This window comes from Aspergillus bombycis (assembly GCF_001792695.1).
Source record: "Aspergillus bombycis strain NRRL26010 chromosome Unknown contig00018, whole genome shotgun sequence".
Classification (NCBI taxonomy): Eukaryota; Fungi; Ascomycota; class Eurotiomycetes; order Eurotiales; family Aspergillaceae; genus Aspergillus; species Aspergillus bombycis.
The window spans coordinates 1-18,608 of NW_019170020.1; the positions used below are offsets into that span (position 1 = coordinate 1).

At 48.4% G+C, this 18,608-nt stretch overlaps 7 protein-coding genes across 7 annotated transcripts; 5 read left to right on the top strand and 2 right to left on the bottom strand.

The window, feature by feature from the left end:
• Positions 1 to 1,479: 1,479 nt before the first annotated feature.
• Positions 1,480 to 3,220, bottom strand: ABOM_002798 (uncharacterized protein; the record flags this gene model as incomplete). Its single annotated transcript, XM_022529928.1, has 2 exons — positions 1,480 to 2,121; positions 2,174 to 3,220. The coding sequence occupies 2 exons, from the start codon at positions 3,218 to 3,220 to the stop codon at positions 1,480 to 1,482; spliced, it is 1,689 nt and encodes a 562-aa protein (XP_022391806.1).
• Positions 3,221 to 5,273: 2,053 nt separating this feature from the next.
• ABOM_002799 (uncharacterized protein) lies at positions 5,274 to 6,226 on the top strand (the record flags this gene model as incomplete). The annotated part of the gene is made up of 2 exons (XM_022529929.1): positions 5,274 to 6,029; positions 6,083 to 6,226. The coding sequence occupies 2 exons, from the start codon at positions 5,274 to 5,276 to the stop codon at positions 6,224 to 6,226; spliced, it is 900 nt and encodes a 299-aa protein (XP_022391805.1).
• A 452-nt stretch (positions 6,227 to 6,678) lies between these two features.
• Positions 6,679 to 7,097, top strand: ABOM_002800 (uncharacterized protein; the record flags this gene model as incomplete). Its single annotated transcript, XM_022529930.1, has 3 exons — positions 6,679 to 6,865; positions 6,929 to 6,972; positions 7,020 to 7,097. The coding sequence occupies 3 exons, from the start codon at positions 6,679 to 6,681 to the stop codon at positions 7,095 to 7,097; spliced, it is 309 nt and encodes a 102-aa protein (XP_022391791.1).
• Positions 7,098 to 7,283: 186 nt separating this feature from the next.
• On the top strand, positions 7,284 to 9,057 carry ABOM_002801 (HoxN/HupN/NixA family nickel/cobalt transporter; the record flags this gene model as incomplete). The annotated part of the gene is made up of 7 exons (XM_022529931.1): positions 7,284 to 7,505; positions 7,587 to 7,597; positions 7,675 to 7,747; positions 7,798 to 7,883; positions 7,935 to 8,213; positions 8,266 to 8,432; positions 8,468 to 9,057. 7 exons carry the CDS (start codon positions 7,284 to 7,286, stop codon positions 9,055 to 9,057), a joined length of 1,428 nt encoding a protein of 475 aa, XP_022391775.1.
• Positions 9,058 to 9,659: 602 nt separating this feature from the next.
• On the top strand, positions 9,660 to 13,464 carry ABOM_002802 (terminal deoxynucleotidyl transferase; the record flags this gene model as incomplete). The annotated part of the gene is made up of 4 exons (XM_022529932.1): positions 9,660 to 11,512; positions 12,263 to 12,699; positions 12,772 to 13,388; positions 13,456 to 13,464. The coding sequence occupies 4 exons, from the start codon at positions 9,660 to 9,662 to the stop codon at positions 13,462 to 13,464; spliced, it is 2,916 nt and encodes a 971-aa protein (XP_022391779.1).
• Positions 13,465 to 14,502: 1,038 nt separating this feature from the next.
• Positions 14,503 to 15,270, bottom strand: ABOM_002803 (uncharacterized protein; the record flags this gene model as incomplete). Its single annotated transcript, XM_022529933.1, has 1 exon — positions 14,503 to 15,270. The coding sequence occupies one exon, from the start codon at positions 15,268 to 15,270 to the stop codon at positions 14,503 to 14,505; it is 768 nt and encodes a 255-aa protein (XP_022391778.1).
• Positions 15,271 to 15,923: 653 nt separating this feature from the next.
• On the top strand, positions 15,924 to 18,521 carry ABOM_002804 (uncharacterized protein; the record flags this gene model as incomplete). The annotated part of the gene is made up of 3 exons (XM_022529934.1): positions 15,924 to 16,420; positions 16,472 to 17,557; positions 17,615 to 18,521. 3 exons carry the CDS (start codon positions 15,924 to 15,926, stop codon positions 18,519 to 18,521), a joined length of 2,490 nt encoding a protein of 829 aa, XP_022391870.1.
• Positions 18,522 to 18,608: the final 87 nt, after the last annotated feature.

The following is an 18,608-nucleotide window of genomic DNA, read 5'->3' on the forward strand; positions in this document are numbered from 1 at the left end:
GCCATGTGCGGGATCAACTTAAAGGAACCTTAACCAAGGGGTATTAAACTGAATACGTGATAGTCACCCGACGCGGGCAATCTTAAAATCAACTCTTCAGAGATGTCCCCCGTTGAAGTAGATGTACTATTCCAGAGCTTTACACTAGAGGGGAAACCCTCAACATGAATCAAGACAAAAAGAAACCTACCGGTACTTTAGCACTCCCCATCACCCGAGTGGGGTTAGCTGATTCCTTGATAGTCGACCCATACAGAAACTCACCTTCTTAGTGTTCCCTTATAGCCGAATGTGTTAGGTAACAAAAACCCCATTAACCGACAGCTTATCTTCCCCAGAATATGCACAGCCCATGTCTCGGGATGTCGGGGCTTGTCGCTTGTATATGTAACCCAAGAGTCTTGTTTCCTTGCCCAGGATTTCGCCAAGTTTAAAGGTCAGAGCATATATATTGAGTAGTCCATGACTCTTATCATCGTGGATATCTCTCCGCCCAATGGGATTGCTTTGCAGCGGCGGAAGGAGAGCGGGCGTGGACGCTGCAAGAAACCGGAGACTATGCCAAGAGAGAGGGGTATCCAGCCGACTGATAAGTTCAACAGTCTAGCGAGACTGGGGGGATCCATCCATATTCCTACTAAAAAACCTACAACATTGCTACTAGTAGACATAATAGTACCACAAGATCCACAAAGCTCTCGGGATATCTAGTCTTAATATCATAGAGACTGATCTTAGAGAAGTACCAAAAGTAACAATATTATATGCTACACTGCCATTTAATGTAATCTGTAGTTGGTTAGTTACCGATCTTACTTGATTCAAGGATGTCTACAAACTGGCTGGCTTTTCTCTTTCCACCACCGAACATTTCAAAGTCTTATCAAGATTCATACCCTGTCGCTCTTTAGATCAAATACACTTGTTCTGTAGGGATGAGCCATATGCTTCTTTCATTATTCTAGGAAACAAATGGGGTTGATGTGAAAGTTTTACTGATACTTTTGTTCCTTTTTCACGAATGCTTATGATTTGAAAGGGGAGTATCAGATATCTATCTACTAATTAACCTCAAGTCTCTTCTTGTCCTCGTAATAATGCCTCCGTTGTTACTTCCACGCGATACTCTGCTTAATCCAGTAATTCAAAGATAGCTAGCTATATGAAGCAAAGTAGATAAGAGCTGTATCTCCATTCGTGGCCCACCGCTTGCCGCAGGTAGAACTAAGAAAGCACATTGAACTTCTCCGAGAATTAGGCGATCTAAACAATACTTGAAAAACCCCCAGGACAAAAGCCAGCACATCCTGCTGTCGTCGGGGTGGGGAGTAGCGCTCAATCTTCAGCTATAATACAGGCAAGCACTCAGCTAAGAACAAAAGCAATCAAAAGAATACCTGAATGCACCTGGGCAATAACTCTCATACAAAGATACCTTTGATACAAGCAAGTGCCCGAGAAGGTTATCCGCTGTAGCTCCTAAATCGCAGAGAAACTGCGTCGTCGAGATTCGAGCTCATCCAAGTTCCAGTTTGCCGCTGGCAGTGTGTTGAATGGCTTGTTCGGATTTTCGATCTCCCCATTAAGTATGGTTGAGTTCTTTATGTCTTGTGGGAGAAGAAAGCCCGCTTTGATCATGGCATCCTGTTTGTCTACCTCGGGCTGACTGACAAGGAGGCAAGGTTGCTGAAAATTCTGGAAGACCACCGCTTTCGCGGCCGTATCCGATGGCCGACCAAGACAAAGAGGGGCCCCCGACCAGCCATCAGCTGGTGCGTACTCCGCACCCGTGTGCCACAGTAAGAACGCATTTTGAGACTTATCCTCTCTGTTCCATGTGTATCCTGTGCCTAGAACTGCAGCTCTCGTGAAAAGGGTTGAATCCAAGTTACCCTTGATCATTCGCCATCTCCCAACGTTCGTCTGGTGGCAGACCACATACACCTCTTGTCCGTCGAGGGCAGCAGAGTAATCTGCCCACCCGGTTATTGATGGATAGCCGGGTGGGCTGACTAAATCTGGGAGCGCAGGGTCAGAAATTAGAGAGAGGTCGTGACTGTACCCTGCTGGGTATGGTTTGATATAGCTTGGCTGGTCATACGTGCGCGTTATGGTTCCAAGCTAGTAGCGTAAGACAAGTATAACTATGCAAGAGTTAGATTGATGAACGTACCTTCTTATTATTAGAGGCAAGCCACGCATCTCTTCCCACGGGGTTATTGGTAAGCACTCCTTTGGGAACGATGAAGGGACCATCGCCCTCGCCGAACTTGACGGGCAGATATCGCATCAACGACTTTTTTGCCTTGTCAACCATTATCCGAAACAAATGCATCATATTTGCCGGTGTCGAATCCCCCGGGCAATGTACAAACCCATGCGTTACGGCTGTGATGGCGCAGGAACCATTCTGCAGCTGGACCTTGAGTCCAAGGCACCCTGCACGAGTGTCGTGCTGCCCATCCACATCGGCAATCACACCCAGGCCAGATTCGATGGGAGTTGCTGTCAGCTGATAGCGGGCAACATCAAAGTATACGCGGAGACCGGCTAGCTCTAATGGCCAAAGCTGAGTGTACGCATGGTGCACATATTGCATATGCTCGAAAAGAACGACCATAAAACCAGCAATAAGTACCTCGACACCTACAGCCTCTGGAAACAGTTCTCGAAGGCTGTCAAGATCAGTGGGTCTCAGGAGTCGCCTTGGGTTGATGTATCGATCAAAGTGCTGATTGTATTTACCAGGGGATCTCGGAGTGAGAATTCCCATGGGAATATACTCCCAATGATCCCCGGGATAGTAGTGGATGGGTCGTCCACCTGCATAGACGCCAGTAATAGGCGAGTCGACGAGCCATACAGCCTCACCGAAACCGGATTCCGAGACCCATACTCTCTTCTTGGAGGATAGAGTGGGGTGGTGACTTCTGACGAACCGTTCATTGTGCTGATCGACACTTGTAATTGATTCCGCGCGAAACGTATCCGCTTTCGACCTGTCTTTAGACGGGGAATCTACAATAAATATACTTTGATTAGCACCAAGGAGCCATCTAGCTAGCTGTGGATCAGAAGCTAGGATATACATACAAGGCACTAGCCGGATCGAAAACGGATCATCCGGAGTTTCACAAGGAAATATATCCATGTCGGTGGCTGGAACATGAGGGTACGCGAACCCGTTTGTTTTACGGCGTTTAGAGCCGGAGACCTCCATCAGGCCGTGATCTTGTGATACGGTGATCTTGTGTTGCTGGTAAACAAATGGATAGCTTTTTGGGGAGGGGGCATAGGTTGTTGAACTTCCGACGACACTGATGCAAACAGGGCCGTGGGTGTCGAGTATTTGAAACAGGAAGGTACGATCGAGAATGATGGCTGATTCACGTAACTCGGATGGATTAATATCATAATGACTTCGTCCCACGTAACTCGGCGGGAATTAATATCATAATAATTAGATCATAGATGACTGCCCACGTAACTCAGAGGGACTAAGATCATAATGACTTGGCTGTAAATGACTGATTCAGGTAGCAGCATCCCACCTCCATATCTCGGAGTGATCAATATCATAGTGACTTGATCATAGATGACTGAGCGCCCCACATACTCAGACTGATGATAATAGGTGATAACATGAGGAGGGGAAATAGATGAGAAGTGGGGAGAAAAGACGGAGAACACATGATTTGACGCCGGCAACAGACAGTGAATTAAAAAGGCCAACCGATTCAATGGTAATGTATTTCTTATCGAGCCATATTAAACAGAATGATGTGATGTACAATGCCAAAGGAAGCTCTCTGGATTGAAATAAGCATATACTACTAGTAAGTATCTGGATTACTCAAATTGGTCGGCTTGTTCAAATCATTCGATTTATTGACCTGTCTGCTTAAGCTATTCAGATTATCGTTTGACTAGTACTGGCTAAGAATACCAGTCGAAACAGTTGCAACAGTTGAATCGAATCGATTGCATAGATCGAATATATTAAAAAGGTTGGAATGGTGAAGTTGGTCACTATCAATCTGCATATAAAGAAAAGTTATACCAGTATGAATATATACATACCTATCTTCTCTATCACTTTAGAAGTCATGTGAGAAAAAAAAAAAAAAACAACAACAACAACAACAACAACAAGAATAATGTGTGTTTATGATTTGGCTAGATAGTCGATGTATGTCCGCCGTAACAGCGGCTGGCACTTGTACATATCTCTCAACAGTCGTCAGACCAGCTTCGTGTGCTGTTGGCGTCCTCCTTAACCAGGAATCAAAAATCACTCAAAGCGGGGTACACACCATTATCCCAGGAAGCTCAGTGACCGGAGATAATAGCGCAAGCTAATGTCAACACTAAATGTGAGCTTCCTTCCAGAACCAGACATCAACCGCCGGGCATATGCAGGATTTCAATAGTTTCTGCAAGTGCTTACCCTAAGGCTGAGCACGCTGCAGGTGCATCCCCCAGGAGCAACGCGTCAGGTAATTATTGGAGTGGAATTTCGGATGAGTCGGCCTTGGGCGGGGGGCACGAACTTTGGCGCCAATCTTCGGGCGAGATGGAAGCCACTTGGATCCGGCCTTTACGGTCGAGAGAGGGCACGCTGAAAGAGGGGAACTAGTAGTATCACTAGTAGAAGTGTTGGTTCTGGGTTAATTGGGAGAATGTTCTATATTTTATCGTGGTGTGTGATGGTTGTATCTGAATGAGGTCGTTGTTTAGGTTATCCATTTTTAGAACTGTTAAGTCTAATGACCCTGAATTTCCTCCGCACTAGGAAAATAAACGGGCTAATTGATGCTATTTCCGTACCCCCTTTCACCAATCAGACGTCGACAAGATGCTGATCCTGCAAGGCTAGAGGGTGACCATCTGCGGGTTGTCGTAAAGTCATCACAGTCGGCGCTTAAGGTTATCGTGATGGGGCCAATGGATTGGGTTCCGTTGCCTTGGTATCCAATCTGATTGCTGCAACAATTTGCTATGATTAGAACACCCAATTTAGAGGATTTTGGCGTGTTGACTCTCATGACAAGATTTAGTACTTTCCCCTCTTTCAGTTGATTCCCATCTGGCATGATGAGAGAAAAATATAATAATACCTGGATGAGTTTCCCCAGGCCCTTCGTCCTCTCTTCCTTTTCATCATCAGACCCTCCAGAGAATAACCTGGGGTTGTTCGTGGTCTGGAAAACCACCTTACTCACTCTGAGCAATCTTATTCTATACTCCATCTGCTCTTTGATCAGCCATCCACCATGGGTGTGATTCGTCTACCACGTCCAACGGGTGTTTATGTGCCCACGTCTCCTACTCGCAGTCTTACGACCGATGTGATCTCTAGTCCCCTTTCTCCCGACTTTACCTTTGACTCGGAGACTCTTCCTCCTTCAATCCTCCCCGCCCTCGAGTACATCTCATACAAGCTCGAACAGAAGATGATGCATACCACGTTGCTAGTGGGCCGTGGAAAGCCATATCCCACCGGCGAGCCATCCGACCTGATGGTCATTCCCATCGACGAGCTTGACCAACAAACATGGCGGACCGTCTACCGCGCCGTGGTCAAAGCCGGCAACAAGTTCTCGCTAGGTCAGAGTTGGACAGACGCCCTAAATCGCAGTCAATACGAGCGTCAGGCCAACGAGTACCTGGTTCAACAGTCGATCATGCAGAATGAGGTCATCTTTAGCCGAGAAGGCCTCACGTTGCTCAATGTAGACCGAATATATACATTCAAACGTCGGCTGTGCATCCTTTCCAACCAAGGCAAAAACCCCGAAGCGTCCTGTGTCACATCCTGCGTGCAGCTCCTACATCGCACCATTAGGGATTTCCAGGGCCGCCCGTTCAGTAAAGCATTCTTCCACCGCGTTTATGAACAGCTCGACGTGCGGGACGAACTCCTGACCCACATCGCCCAAATCTATAAGAAGCAATTCGGCCAGGAAGGGATCATTTTGCCGCCGCGGGCGCGGGCAGAGCACAGCAGCCGGAACTCCCCGAAGCGCACCGTTCGGGCACGCATGGAGCTAATCCGCCGAGATATAGGGCTGCTCCGGCAAAGCGGGGACCCAAGACCCCACAGTCTGCTTCGGATGTCACCCCTATTACGAGGAACGAATGGAACATCCTCAATTCTAATCTGCAACAGACTAAGCCTACCGTCACCAAATGGACGCCGTCGCCCACTGTTCTCGCCGCCGCTTGATTTGGGGAGTGGAGAGCTAGATGTCAGTCGGCATCACATGCTTAACCCTTACCTTTCCTATCCCCAAGTCGAAAGACTACTGCTTGGCTGCGGCCAGAACATTCCGAGATGGTTCGTAACCGTCCATCGGCCAAACATGCCTTGGCCGATCTCAAGTGGATCTGGCCCAAGATATCGGCGAACCGGCCAACTCGGCCTTAGTTACCAACGCCCATAACTCAAATCTATGGGGTATGAGCACTTCCAGGGTACTGCGCAGTACAGTTCTTCACGCCACCGGCCCGGGAAATCATCCCGCGCTTCCCACAGTGATATCTGGAACTCGGTCCGTCTCAACATTAAATACCACCCTCCCAAAGGATAGAAGAGGGGTGGTGGGCGTTAAAGACTGCCGAATGGTAAAACGAAACAATGTTGTATGTATATAGGTTTAAAAATCAAATTGACACATAATGAAGCCCTTGTTATCACGATTTTTGCGTAGTGGAGCAGGGTTGCAACGGCATCCTCCGACTGGCGATGCCGAGAGGGGTGGCATTAGTGGGGCATCGGCAGTCATCGGCCGTGGCATCGCAGATGAACTCTGCACTTTGTATGGGCTGAAATTGACAAAAAGCAATGTGATGTTCGTAGAGAGAAGTATATTATTCGCTTGTCATATCGCTTTCACAGGCCATTCTTCTCCCACACCGCTGATCCAAGGTCGGAAACAATCGGGAACCCGCGTGAAGCGCAAGGGATTCGAAGTATGGAACTCGGCCACAAGCGAGGAAACAAGCTTTAATTTGCTCAGATCGACTTCGTCCAGTTCGCTTGGCTCTTGGGTCTTTCTTTGCTGGATCCACCATTGGCTGTCATTACGCAGTATTGATAATAAGTGTTAGTACTCTTATCTCTCGCTCTTCTTCCTACCCCACATATGAAATAAAGATTCATCCACCCCAATCACGCACACGCACACGCACACGACACAGACACCCAATTTTCAACTCGAGTAGACTGTACAGTGAAAGAGACGGGATATTACAATCGCCAATTCAGATTTAGGTTCTTCATCATGCGGGAATCATCCCCTCCTAGCTTCTCGGAGGCCTTGTCAGACTCCCAGAGCGTCGTCGATACAAAAAGCAAATGGACGCCAAAATCACTCATTCGACATGCTGAGCGCTCCCATCGTCGGATACCAGGGGTTCGCAAAATCCCCTTCCCAGCTCTTGCTATCATCCTATTCATTGCATTCATCAACGTAGCGGTATGGATTGCGGTTGCTGTTGTTCTGGTAAGCTATTCCCGATGCCATAGCGAAAGTCAGTGAACGTGGCGCTCTATGTTAGGGTATTTCTTAACGTATATCTCTCAGCGTTACTATCCGTATGTTGTCCTGCTCAGCTAGAAGCTTGATATCTGTGCTACATGGGAAACTTTTGTCGATACTGACAATGCCATAGGTCTCTGGTCTCTAATGCCGTCCTCGCATATACCTTAGGGTTAAGGCATGCCTTTGATGCTGATCATATCTCAGTATGTGCCCTGTACCGTGTGCAAATAACTCATCTAACATACAATGTTAGGCTATCGATTTAATGACGCGTAGGCTGCTGGCCACGGGTCAAAAGCCTGTCACTGTGGGAACCTTTTTCTCCCTTGGTCACTCCACGTGCGTCTTCTTGTTCCATTGATTCCATTGACAGGACTGACAGGCTATCAGTATTGTCATCATTACATCTATCGTTGTGGCTGCCACTGCAGCCGCCGTGTCATCCCGGTTTGACAGCTTCAGCACTGTTGGCGGAATTATTGGCACATCAGTCAGTGCCGCTTTTCTCATCTTGCTAGGTCTCATGAATTTCTATATCCTTTATAAGCTGTACAAGCAGATGCAGAAAGTCTTAGACCTGCCTGAAGGCCAAGAAGACGAGGCCTGGAAGATTGAAGGAGGTGGAGTCCTCTTCTCCGTCCTGAAACGGATGTTCAAATTGATTGACCGGTAAACTGCTCCGTATTCAAAGTGAAAGGAACTCTGGCTAACGGACTCTCAGCCCTTGGAAGATGTACCCGCTTGGTGTTCTTTTTGGTCTTGGGTTTGACACTTCTTCGGAGATAGCTCTCCTTGGGATTTCCTCTGTTGAAGCTGCGCGAGGCACAGATTTCTGGGTTATTCTCATCTTCCCGATCCTCTTTACAGGCATGTTTAGAAACCAATGCAGTTACTGGTAAAGAATCTTACTAACACCCACCTAGCTGGAATGTGCCTCCTCGATACCACTGATGGGGCCCTCATGCTCTCGCTATACATTCAGCCCGCTGCCAACTTCCTCCCACCGAAGGAAGACAGCTCGACCGCCGAGACGCCGCTCATCGGCGAGGACCACGAAATCGCGCCATCGCAGAACCACCGCGACCCTATCGCGTTCTTGTACTACTCTATCGTGCTGACCTGCTTGACCGTTGTCGTCGCTATCGTGATCGGTGTCATTCAGCTTCTCACCCTCGTGCTCAACGTCGCCGAGCCGACTGGCAAATTCTGGGATGGGGTACAGACAGCCGGAGACTACTATGACGCTATTGGTGGCGGTATCTGCGGGTTATTTATCATCATCGGTGCTCTCAGTGTTGTCGTATACAAGCCATGGAGGAGATGGGTTGCGAGAAGGCACGGAAAGACCATTGTGACCGACGAAGAAGGGAACCGGGATAATGTCGCGGCACCAAGATCCGAGACTCCTATTTTGAGCGAAGAACGGGGCGGTGCTTCCGGTACTAGCTACGGTGCTGTCAGTAAGAAAGCTGCGTCTCAGGTTGCGGTGGAGCCGGTGGATGGACCTGCTTGAGGTGGATTGGAATAACATGCACACATGCATGCATGATGGCATGGGCTTAGAATTGGATGATGGAGGACTATACGAGAGTATGAAACAGTTTGATATATGCATAATATGACAAAATTAAAAGTGCGATTCTTCTAGCATACTGCACGATGCATTGCGAAGTTCATAATATAGATTGACTAGGGTTGCTATTTCCGGTAGATAAAGTCTGCCTTAGGCAGACAGGGGTTTCATGACATCATAGCCATTCATCCAAAAATCTTCAAGATGCGCAAGACGTGAGGCACCAAAAGCCACTCAAGATATTGTACTATAACGCCGACCTTTTGATACCTATCACTGATAAGCTACTGCAGCTGTGCTACTGGGAAACCTCTGCCAGTCGCGGGGTTCGTATCGCATAAATTTATACGAGGTTCGAACTTACAAAAATGTCTAAAGACTAACCCTTGACAACAATTCATCTCTTACTTGAAACTGCATGATGGCGGGCTAATAATTAACTTGTACTGCAGCACATTTATATTGACTCTCATACATCTATTCTTTATCGTACATATAATGCACTAACATATATACGGAGCGATGGAAAATAACATTCCGCCATGTCTGATGATTTATCCGACACCTCATCTTCATACGACGGCCACGGACCGAGCTTTTCGTCCTGTCCGGCCATCTTCGTGCTGCCTACTCACCTCAGTCTGGAATCACTGCATCAAATAGAAGAGAGTCTCGTCAGTCGAGACGCAAGCCTGACATATGATGCTTCCGAGGCGAGATTGATTCTCGGCAAAATCGGACAGAAGAAACGGGCCTCTCTGGAGCTACGATCCCGCGGTGTATGGACAGAGGACCTTGATCTTTCTACGTCCAGGCCCCCAGCGAAGAAAGCGGGCATCCATGAACCCACTCCGCGACCTGTGGAAATCGTCGCAGAGGTGGACGTAGTTGATCTCAGTACGGAGACGGAGAGTGAAGAAGACGGCGTGCGAAGCAAACATGGCACCGACAAACATTTAAAGCGACCAAGGCCAAGATCCGTATCAACCGATCGATCATCGGTCACTTCGGCCCAGCCGAGCTCGGACAAGCAGGCAGATATACTCCGTGTTGTCCGCCTAGAATGGCTAGACCGATGCCTGGAGTCAAAAGAGCTTGTACCCCTCGATCCGTTTGTGATATACCAAGCTCGCAAGGTCGAGCGCCCTGCCAGTAGACCCAGTGGCACAGAGGCAGAAGGCTCCCAAGCAAACGATATACTACAAAGGGCAAAGCAAGACACGCTATTAAAGCCGGCCCCAGCACAATCTAGCCAGTTTTCTCGCCGATCCCACGAAGCACCATCCAGCCAACATCGCCCACCAAAGCTATACCGACAGACTACATCCGAAAACGAAGAAACAGCCCCCTTACCACCAGCCCCAGACTGGGTCAAGAGTCATACCCTATACGCTTGCATGCGCTCCGCGCCTCACCACCCACCCAACGAAAGATTCATCAACCAACTAGTCAAGATCCGTACAGTCCGAGAGTTGACACTCGACGAAATTGGCGTGCGAGCTTACAGCACTTCCATCGCATCAATAGCCGCGTACCCGTACGAATTCCGCCGTCCATCCGAGATCCTCACCCTACCGGGCTGTGACGCCAAGATCGCCAACCTCTTCGCCGAATACCAGCAGAGCGAAGATGGCACCGTCGAAGCCGCGACGGCACTAGACACAGACCCGGTCCTCCGAGTCCTACACGAATTCTACAATATCTGGGGCGTGGGCGCCAAAACAGCCCGCGACTTCTACTACCACCGCCAATGGCGAGATCTAGACGACGTAGTCGAATACGGCTGGAACAGCCTCTCCCGCGTGCAGCAGATCGGCGTGAAATACTACGACGAGTTCCTGCAGGGTATCCCCCGCCATGAGGTCGAGGATATCGCCAAGATTATCCATCGACATGCTAACCTCGTCCGTCCCGATGCCCGGTACGACGGCCGTGGGGTGGAATGTATTGTGGTGGGTGGGTATCGACGGGGAAAGGAGGTCAGCGGTGATGTAGATCTCATCCTGTCTCACCGGGACGAGTCTGCAACGAAGAACCTGGTCGTTGATATCGTCGGGAGCCTCGAGTCAGAAGGCTGGATCACCCATACCCTAACCTTGCACATGACCACGTCCAACCGAGATCAGCAGACACTACCCTACAAGGGAGACGACACAGGGAAACATTTCGACAGTCTCGACAAAGCTCTCGTCGTATGGCAAGACCCGAACTTCGAGGACGACACACACCCCACCCCGTCGTCTGAAGCAGATGCCGAAGAGCAATCTCGCCAGAAACGGAAACGTAACCCTAATCCCCACCGTCGTGTGGATATCATCATATCCCCCTGGCGCACCATCGGATGTGCTATCCTCGGCTGGTCGGGCGATACTACCTTCGAACGGGACCTGCGCCGGTGGGCGAAGAAATCGCGGGGATGGAAATTTGATTCTAGCGGGGTTAGGGAACGCACCACTGGAGGACAAGTGATTGACCTTGAACAGGGGGGAAGAACGTGGGAAGAAAGGGAAAGACTGGTTCTGGAGGGGTTGGGGGTTGGTTGGAGGCCTCCTGGGGAGAGGTGTACCAGATAGTAGGGAGCATTATTCCAATGTATGTACATACACACTGTACACTAACATTCAAAACTTGGAAACACGATTCCTCATTCAAGTCTTATATTGTATACAGTATTGACAGGCAGAAAAATTAGACCGACGTTGGCACCGCTTTGTGATCTGCTCTTTTTGCCTTCCTTCCGTTATTTCTTACAGCCATTAGTTATACTGAGCTAGTTAGTCAGTTTAGCTTCGTCCATTCTATTGCCTGTTTCGTCGTTCTAATTGCCTTGCCATTACGTCCTTGAAGACCACGATTCAGAGGACGCGTTAAGGAGTTCGAGGATCGCGTTCATCAGTATTACATCGCTGATCCGGAAAGAGTGGCCGAGAGTATTTGAAGGTTGGCAGTTGCCTTATCTTGTGTTCTTTCCCTGCCACACGTCACGCTCTTTGCTGCCAGTCAAAAGCCCGACACATTCGCCCTGCATTCAGACCGTAAAGACTATCACTCAAGCATCAATGAAGCGGTCACGCTCTTGTTCACCTACATTGTTAGCTATAAAGCAACATAAGCCGGCTTCCCCAATCACTCGTCTAACATATAGTGCTCTCGAGGAGCACAATCACTATACCCCGTCTCTCCCCCCTGGTGCGCTTTTACAGAGGGCTTCAGGGGAGATGGTGCGCAGTTTATCAGATAATACAATAATGCCTCCTCCTTCCACACCATCTTCGCAAAAATCGCGATCCAGCAGTGTGCATAGATTTAGTGATGCACAATATCGCGGCGTCCACCTTCGGCGTGCAAAGATCTTCATGGGCGGCGAAATCCCCGCAAGTATCCGTTATTATGTCGATACAAGTGTTTTTTATAATTTAACCAGCTCTGACAATGATCATCTTCACCAAGTTTCGGAAAAGTTCTGGAGGAAGTCCATGGAACTTGAGAGCAGACCACACGGTGAAGCTGAATGGACAGCAGCTTTGTACACAGCCATCAACGATTTAAAATCTATTGGATTTGTGGCTGTTCGTAACCGTGGTAAGCTAGTACTTCTCCCAGTCGCATATTGAGGTCGGGCATTTTTATATCCTAACTCTATGGCATGGTTAGATTGGCAAACAGATTTAAAACCTCCAGTAGACAACCCTCGGCCTATTATTCTACGAAAACGAAGCCAGGTACATCAGAACCTGCAGGAGCATGCCGCTCCCCACAGCCTTTACCCTCCCCCGGATGCCTCACGTGCAATCGAGCCAGCTATTCCTGTGTTCAGGCTGAAGGATCCCCGACCGGATATAAGCGTCGGCCTATCGGACGGTATCTTAGCAGATTCCCTTGAGCTTGCGAAGGGCCGTGATATCGCACAAATACTCTTGCTTGATATGCAAGATATCTCTATGTTAATTAGTGACCCGCATGTTATCTGTTCGGGTCTTCGTTTCCCCTTTCTGATAGTCGAGACAAAGGCCGGTGCAACCGGAGGGAACCTCTACCAAGCCCAGAACCAAGCTGCAGTAGGTGGCTCAACAGCTCTTCTGATACTTAAACGCCTTTCAGATCTTCGGGATCTGAATAGAGAAAATCAAGATTGCGTTGTTGAAGCGAGTAATCAGTCCGATCAAGCTACCCCGGATATCAAGTTAAACATGGCCTTTTCTATTACTACTGAAGGGCCAATTCATGAGCTATGGCTTCATTTTCGAAATCCTAACGAAGAATTCCAGATGGTATGCATAGGGGGCTGGAGGACAACTTTGAAAGACGGGTCGCTGAGTTTCTTACGTCACCTTTCAGCTGTGTTGAGATGGGGTCACGGTGAGTTCAAAGACAGTCTAGTCAGCATTCTTCAGGATTTGTGAAACAATCCATACCTAGGACAGCTGGTTTCGAATCCTTGTCGCAAAGCTCAACTAGATCCATATTACTCAAACAGAGATTTATCTATATACGGGGCATTGAGACATGACGAGAAACACACCCCTTAAGAACAAACGTTCCAGCTCAACAAGGGCCATACTCTCAACTTGCTTTTTGTGCAGCTAAGGAGCGAGTATTAAACAATATTACTATATTCATACACTTGACTCCTGCTATAGTTTCTTCCAGTAAGACAATGTAACTTTGAGAGATAGAATCAGGCTTGTGTTAGTCTGAATCAAGCCTCATATATTACCTTGTGTGAAAAAAAACTCCTTCATAGAAGCATTCGCGACTTGTAGCCCCGGATATTGTACAGTAAGCTGCGAAATCAGCCTGCCCACCCAACACTCTTGTGGTTTCTGTAAATCCTTAGCTGCCGGATTACTTCGCGCTCTGCTATTATTGGCTAGCACGGGGGGTAAACCAGCTGTTGACAAGAAAAAATGATGGTAAACAATATCATGAAGGTGTCTATTATCCTTGGCTTCAATTTGCATCAGCCCCAGATTGACTTTTGTTTCGCCAGAGATAGTCTGCGCCCAAAGTCCCATATTGGCAGTTTGAAAGATCTTATCAGGAATAGTGTTTACGAAGGCGTAAATATCTCGGCCCTTGTATTCAGTTTCGATCTCATCGACAAGGGACAGGCACTCTTCAATGTCAGCTTGCATGCCGGACATCCTTGTGGTATGTCTAGGAAGCTGATGTAGATCATGTTATTGTGTAGGTGATCAAAAAGAAGTTAGAGGAAGTAGGCAAACCCAGTTTTCTTTTTCTTTCCTATTAGTCTCTTGAGGGCAGAGTGAATATAAAGCATGACTCTTTCAGTGGTGAATCTCAATCTAGTGGTTAATAGGCGCTGAAAGGCAACCTTCCTATGGCTGGCCTTTATTAAAGGGTCACGAGCGTGAGGGGCTCATTTCATGTGAGTCCCAACTCTTTCAGAAGAGCTGCTCGGTCATCCAGAAATACTTGGTATGGTGCTTTCGGAATTGTCCTCTCCTCATTCTCCCACACTTGATACCCCACCTCCTCCCATATTTGAAGTTGTCGGGTAAAATTAGCACTAGGTTTGACTCTCTGCTTCGACATAACGAATGCCAATGCATCTTCTCGCTTGATACCGTATTTGCGCATGAGATATGCAATAATCATAGTTGGAGAACGTGATATTCCCAAATCACAGTGAATCAATACAGCCCCTGGACGTGCGGCGCGGGAGTCATCACTCAGTTCGTACTCCTGTGCTCCTGGTAAAGTAGATGATGACCGTAAGGCTGGAGAAGCCATCTGTTCGACCCAGTCGCAGGTCTCGCTCATGTGAGTTAGAAGGTCCTGTGTCGATGAATCCGTACACTGGACCCTTTTGTGACGATGTTCTGGAACCACTTGTCTCGTGTGGCTCCTCCACTTTGCCCAGCTATCAGCACAAAGTGTGACTATAGCATCGATACCATGCTCTCGAAGCATATCTGGATTAAATGAGGCCTGGACATTACCCAGAACGAGACCAGGAACAATGTCTCTCATCCGGGCTTTATAAAACATTTGCCATCTCTTCTGCCGCTCCTCCCGCATCTTCTTCCTTGCTTCTTTTTCATCCTCTTCTCTTTTCTCTCTGTCATCCTGTTTCCCTGCATCAGGCTGCTTATTCTCTTTGCCAGTAGGCAGCTCGAGTGATGCAACCATTTTTTGTTCCTGTAGTCGGTGTAAAATCTGCAAGCTCTTAGTGTTTAGTATTCCGCAGTGGGATAGTATGAGTGATAATACAACAGCGGTTGAAAGGGGAACACTGCTCGAGTGGAAGGGACTATATAAGGAACAGGTAAGTGGCGACAGCAAAGTGATTGAGATATAAGGTCATTGTCACATTGAATCACGTGAAGGAATCTGTCACCTGTGGTCACCTGCCATCTGTCACCCTAACAAACCTGTACAGTGAATTGAGGTAAGTGAATCTTTATTGAAAGCTACTAAAGTATACCTAGTGTCAGATATATCTTAGACTGCAAGACAGGAGAACGTTGATTTCCAAATGTTCCGGTCCCTGTATAGTTGAACATAGTTGAACATATGTACAGATTAGGAGATAAGCACTAGTGATATACCAAGAGCAGACCTTTCTCTTTTGAACGTCTTCTAACCGGTAGCTTGGTTGATGATCGACAGCGCAGCGCCAACAGAACCCCGGCGGGGCTGAGCGAGGCTGACTCCGCACAGCACCTCAACATAGAATACAAACACAAGGACGTCGGGTCATAGCCAGTCTAATATAGTATGACCTAGTTGTTCCGACCGAACACCGGCAAGATCCGGGGTAGAATCACACAGCGTTGTTGGATATGCACGATACTGAAGAATCAAGCGATCGAGCCAGCATTGACAATGATGGTACAAGTTTGTCCGAGTCAAACGAGAAAGCAAGAAAATCGCAAACAGGATATGAATGGAGGAATGGAGCATCCCTTTGCCTATATGCTGCTGCTGCGATCCTATTTTTGAATATCCTCCTGACTATCATTGCCGCGTCGCGAGCCCAACAATCTTCCCGGTCTTTTGAAGCAGAAACAATCCTCGAGGGGAGTTGTGCAAAGGCCAAACGCTGGTCCACAGGATTCCATATCCTGATCAATGTACTTGGCACCATTCTTCTCGGTGCGAGTAATTACTGTATGCAATGCTTGAGTGCGCCCTCGCGTAGGGATGTCGACCGCGTTCATGCCCACGGCAAGTGGTTGGATATAGGGACTCCGAGCGTTACGAATCTGAGAGTCATGAGCTGGATGCAAATTATTATCTGGTGTCTACTTGTCCTGACTTCTCTACCATTTCATGTTCTGTGAGTTAGGGGAATTGTACCTCTTGATGGCAAACGCTGATGAAAATGCAGCTACAACGCGGCTGTTTTCTCTGCACTGTCTTCAAATGCCTATGGTGTAGTTGCAGTCCCCCCAGATGGTCGTATTGGATCGGCGAACTCAACCACTGGAGCCTGCTACAAGGGCCTGATGGGAAAAGACGTTGGACAGGTTCAGATGATGTACCAGGAAAAAGAACTCGAATTCTTAAGCAAAGAAGACTGCATCAAGGCCTACGGAGTAGCATTTCTGTCCAATCGACGGACCCTTCTTCTCGTGACTAACAACAATTCAGTCAGCTCACCAGGTCTATTTGTTGGTATTGGCAGCCCTCCAGCCCCGGTAAACGAGAATCAAGACCCGTTTGATTGGATGTGCAGTGGACCCGGTAGTGACTTGCATGGTGACTTCGGTTCAGGGACGACGCAGTGTCTTCAATCTGCTCTTCTTAAACATGTCAATGACTGGTCAGTAAGCGCCGAGCCCTTCAGCTACAACGATATTGTCGTCACTGGGACCGACTTTGCGTTTACCGGATGGAACTATTCCGACCTGCGATATTCATCTTTGCCACCGTTCATGTTGCTGGATATCATGGCTCTGGGAGCGTTTCTGAGATTGCAGGCTCCTTCCAATACCGTCAATGATACTTTGGGATTCATACAGAGTCAGAGCTGGAAGAACCCATCGTTTGAGTCCCAGCTCAATGTGTACATGTCTGACTCTGTCTGTGCGACTTACAGCCGCACACTGCCAGTCTTATCCTCGCAGAATTATCCGGTAGACTACTGCTTAAGTGAGAAAGTAGAGGAGCGCTGCCGAGTCATGTACAGTGCAGCGATTTGTCTACTGGTGATCGTGTGCAACGCTATCAAGGTAGTTTGCATTCTGTTCACTATCCGCCTGCGCCGCAAGGAACTGTTCTTCACTGTTGGCGATGCCATCGCATCATTCATGAAATATCCCGATCGAACCACACTTGGCAGATGCTGGGTAGACCAAAAAAAGGCAAAATCAGTATTTGCAAAGCCCGGCCCCGTGGAATCTAGAATGCTGCCTCCCCGGGGACGATGGCATCACGCAGTGGGCCGAAGGCGCTGGACACTATCCGTCACCTGGTAGGCCACCCTCAGCTTCTCCGGTGGTTATGGGATGCTAACACAAAGCTTTGAAAGGTGTCTTGTATGCCTCGCATGCGGAGCCATCGTCACAGCCATCGCATACACCGGTGTTGTAGAATACCTACCGAACGCCAGTATCTCCACAGTTTGGAGCCTCGGCTTCTCCGAAACACGTCCGGAGACGATGATCCGCTACTTGACAACATACAACCTCGTCGCCATGGTCGTTCTCTCCAATACCCCGCAAGTCATCCTCTCATCCCTCTACTACCTAGTCAACAGCATCCTAACCTGCATGCTCGCAAGCGCTGAGTACACCAGCTACTCGGTGCGTCGGCAATATCTCCGAGTATCCTGGCCGGAGGGCCAACAACGTTCCACGTATTTCCTCAGTCTGCCTTATGCATTCAGCATCCCCACCATGGCGATCTCAGCTACACTGCACTGGCTCCTGTCAGAGAGCATATTCTACGTTCGAATCTATCAATACGACCCAGTAGGGATTCTAGATGAAACCGAAACAATATCCACCTGCGGTATATCGCCCATCGCAATGATATTCACCCTTTCACTCGCAGGCTTGGCGCTGGCTATACTAGCGGGGCTAGGGTTCAAACGGTTCCCGGCTCAAATGCCCCTTGCCGGAAACTGTAGTCTGGCGATCAGCGCTGCCTGTCATCCTCCGTTGGATGGTGAGGATGCAGCCCTGAGGCCGTTGATGTGGGGGGAGGTTGTCATCTCTGGCGCTCCGGTGAACCAAGGAGGGGTTATACCTGGGGAAGAGTCGAGAGAGGAACCGGGCGAAGAAGGAAGACTTGAGGAGGAAGTGTTTAGAGATAATGTGGAGCTGGAAGAAAGAAGCTTATTACCGCTCATGGAGGGACAGGGGGCATCCATATTTCATTGCTGTTTTACGTCAAGGGAAGTTGAAGAGCCGGTTTCTATGAGGTTATATGTATGACTAGATATTACTTGTAGTTATAATATTTTATTACTGCTCCTCTGTTGGGAGTACCTATATATCGTTACCTCCTATAATACACGACGC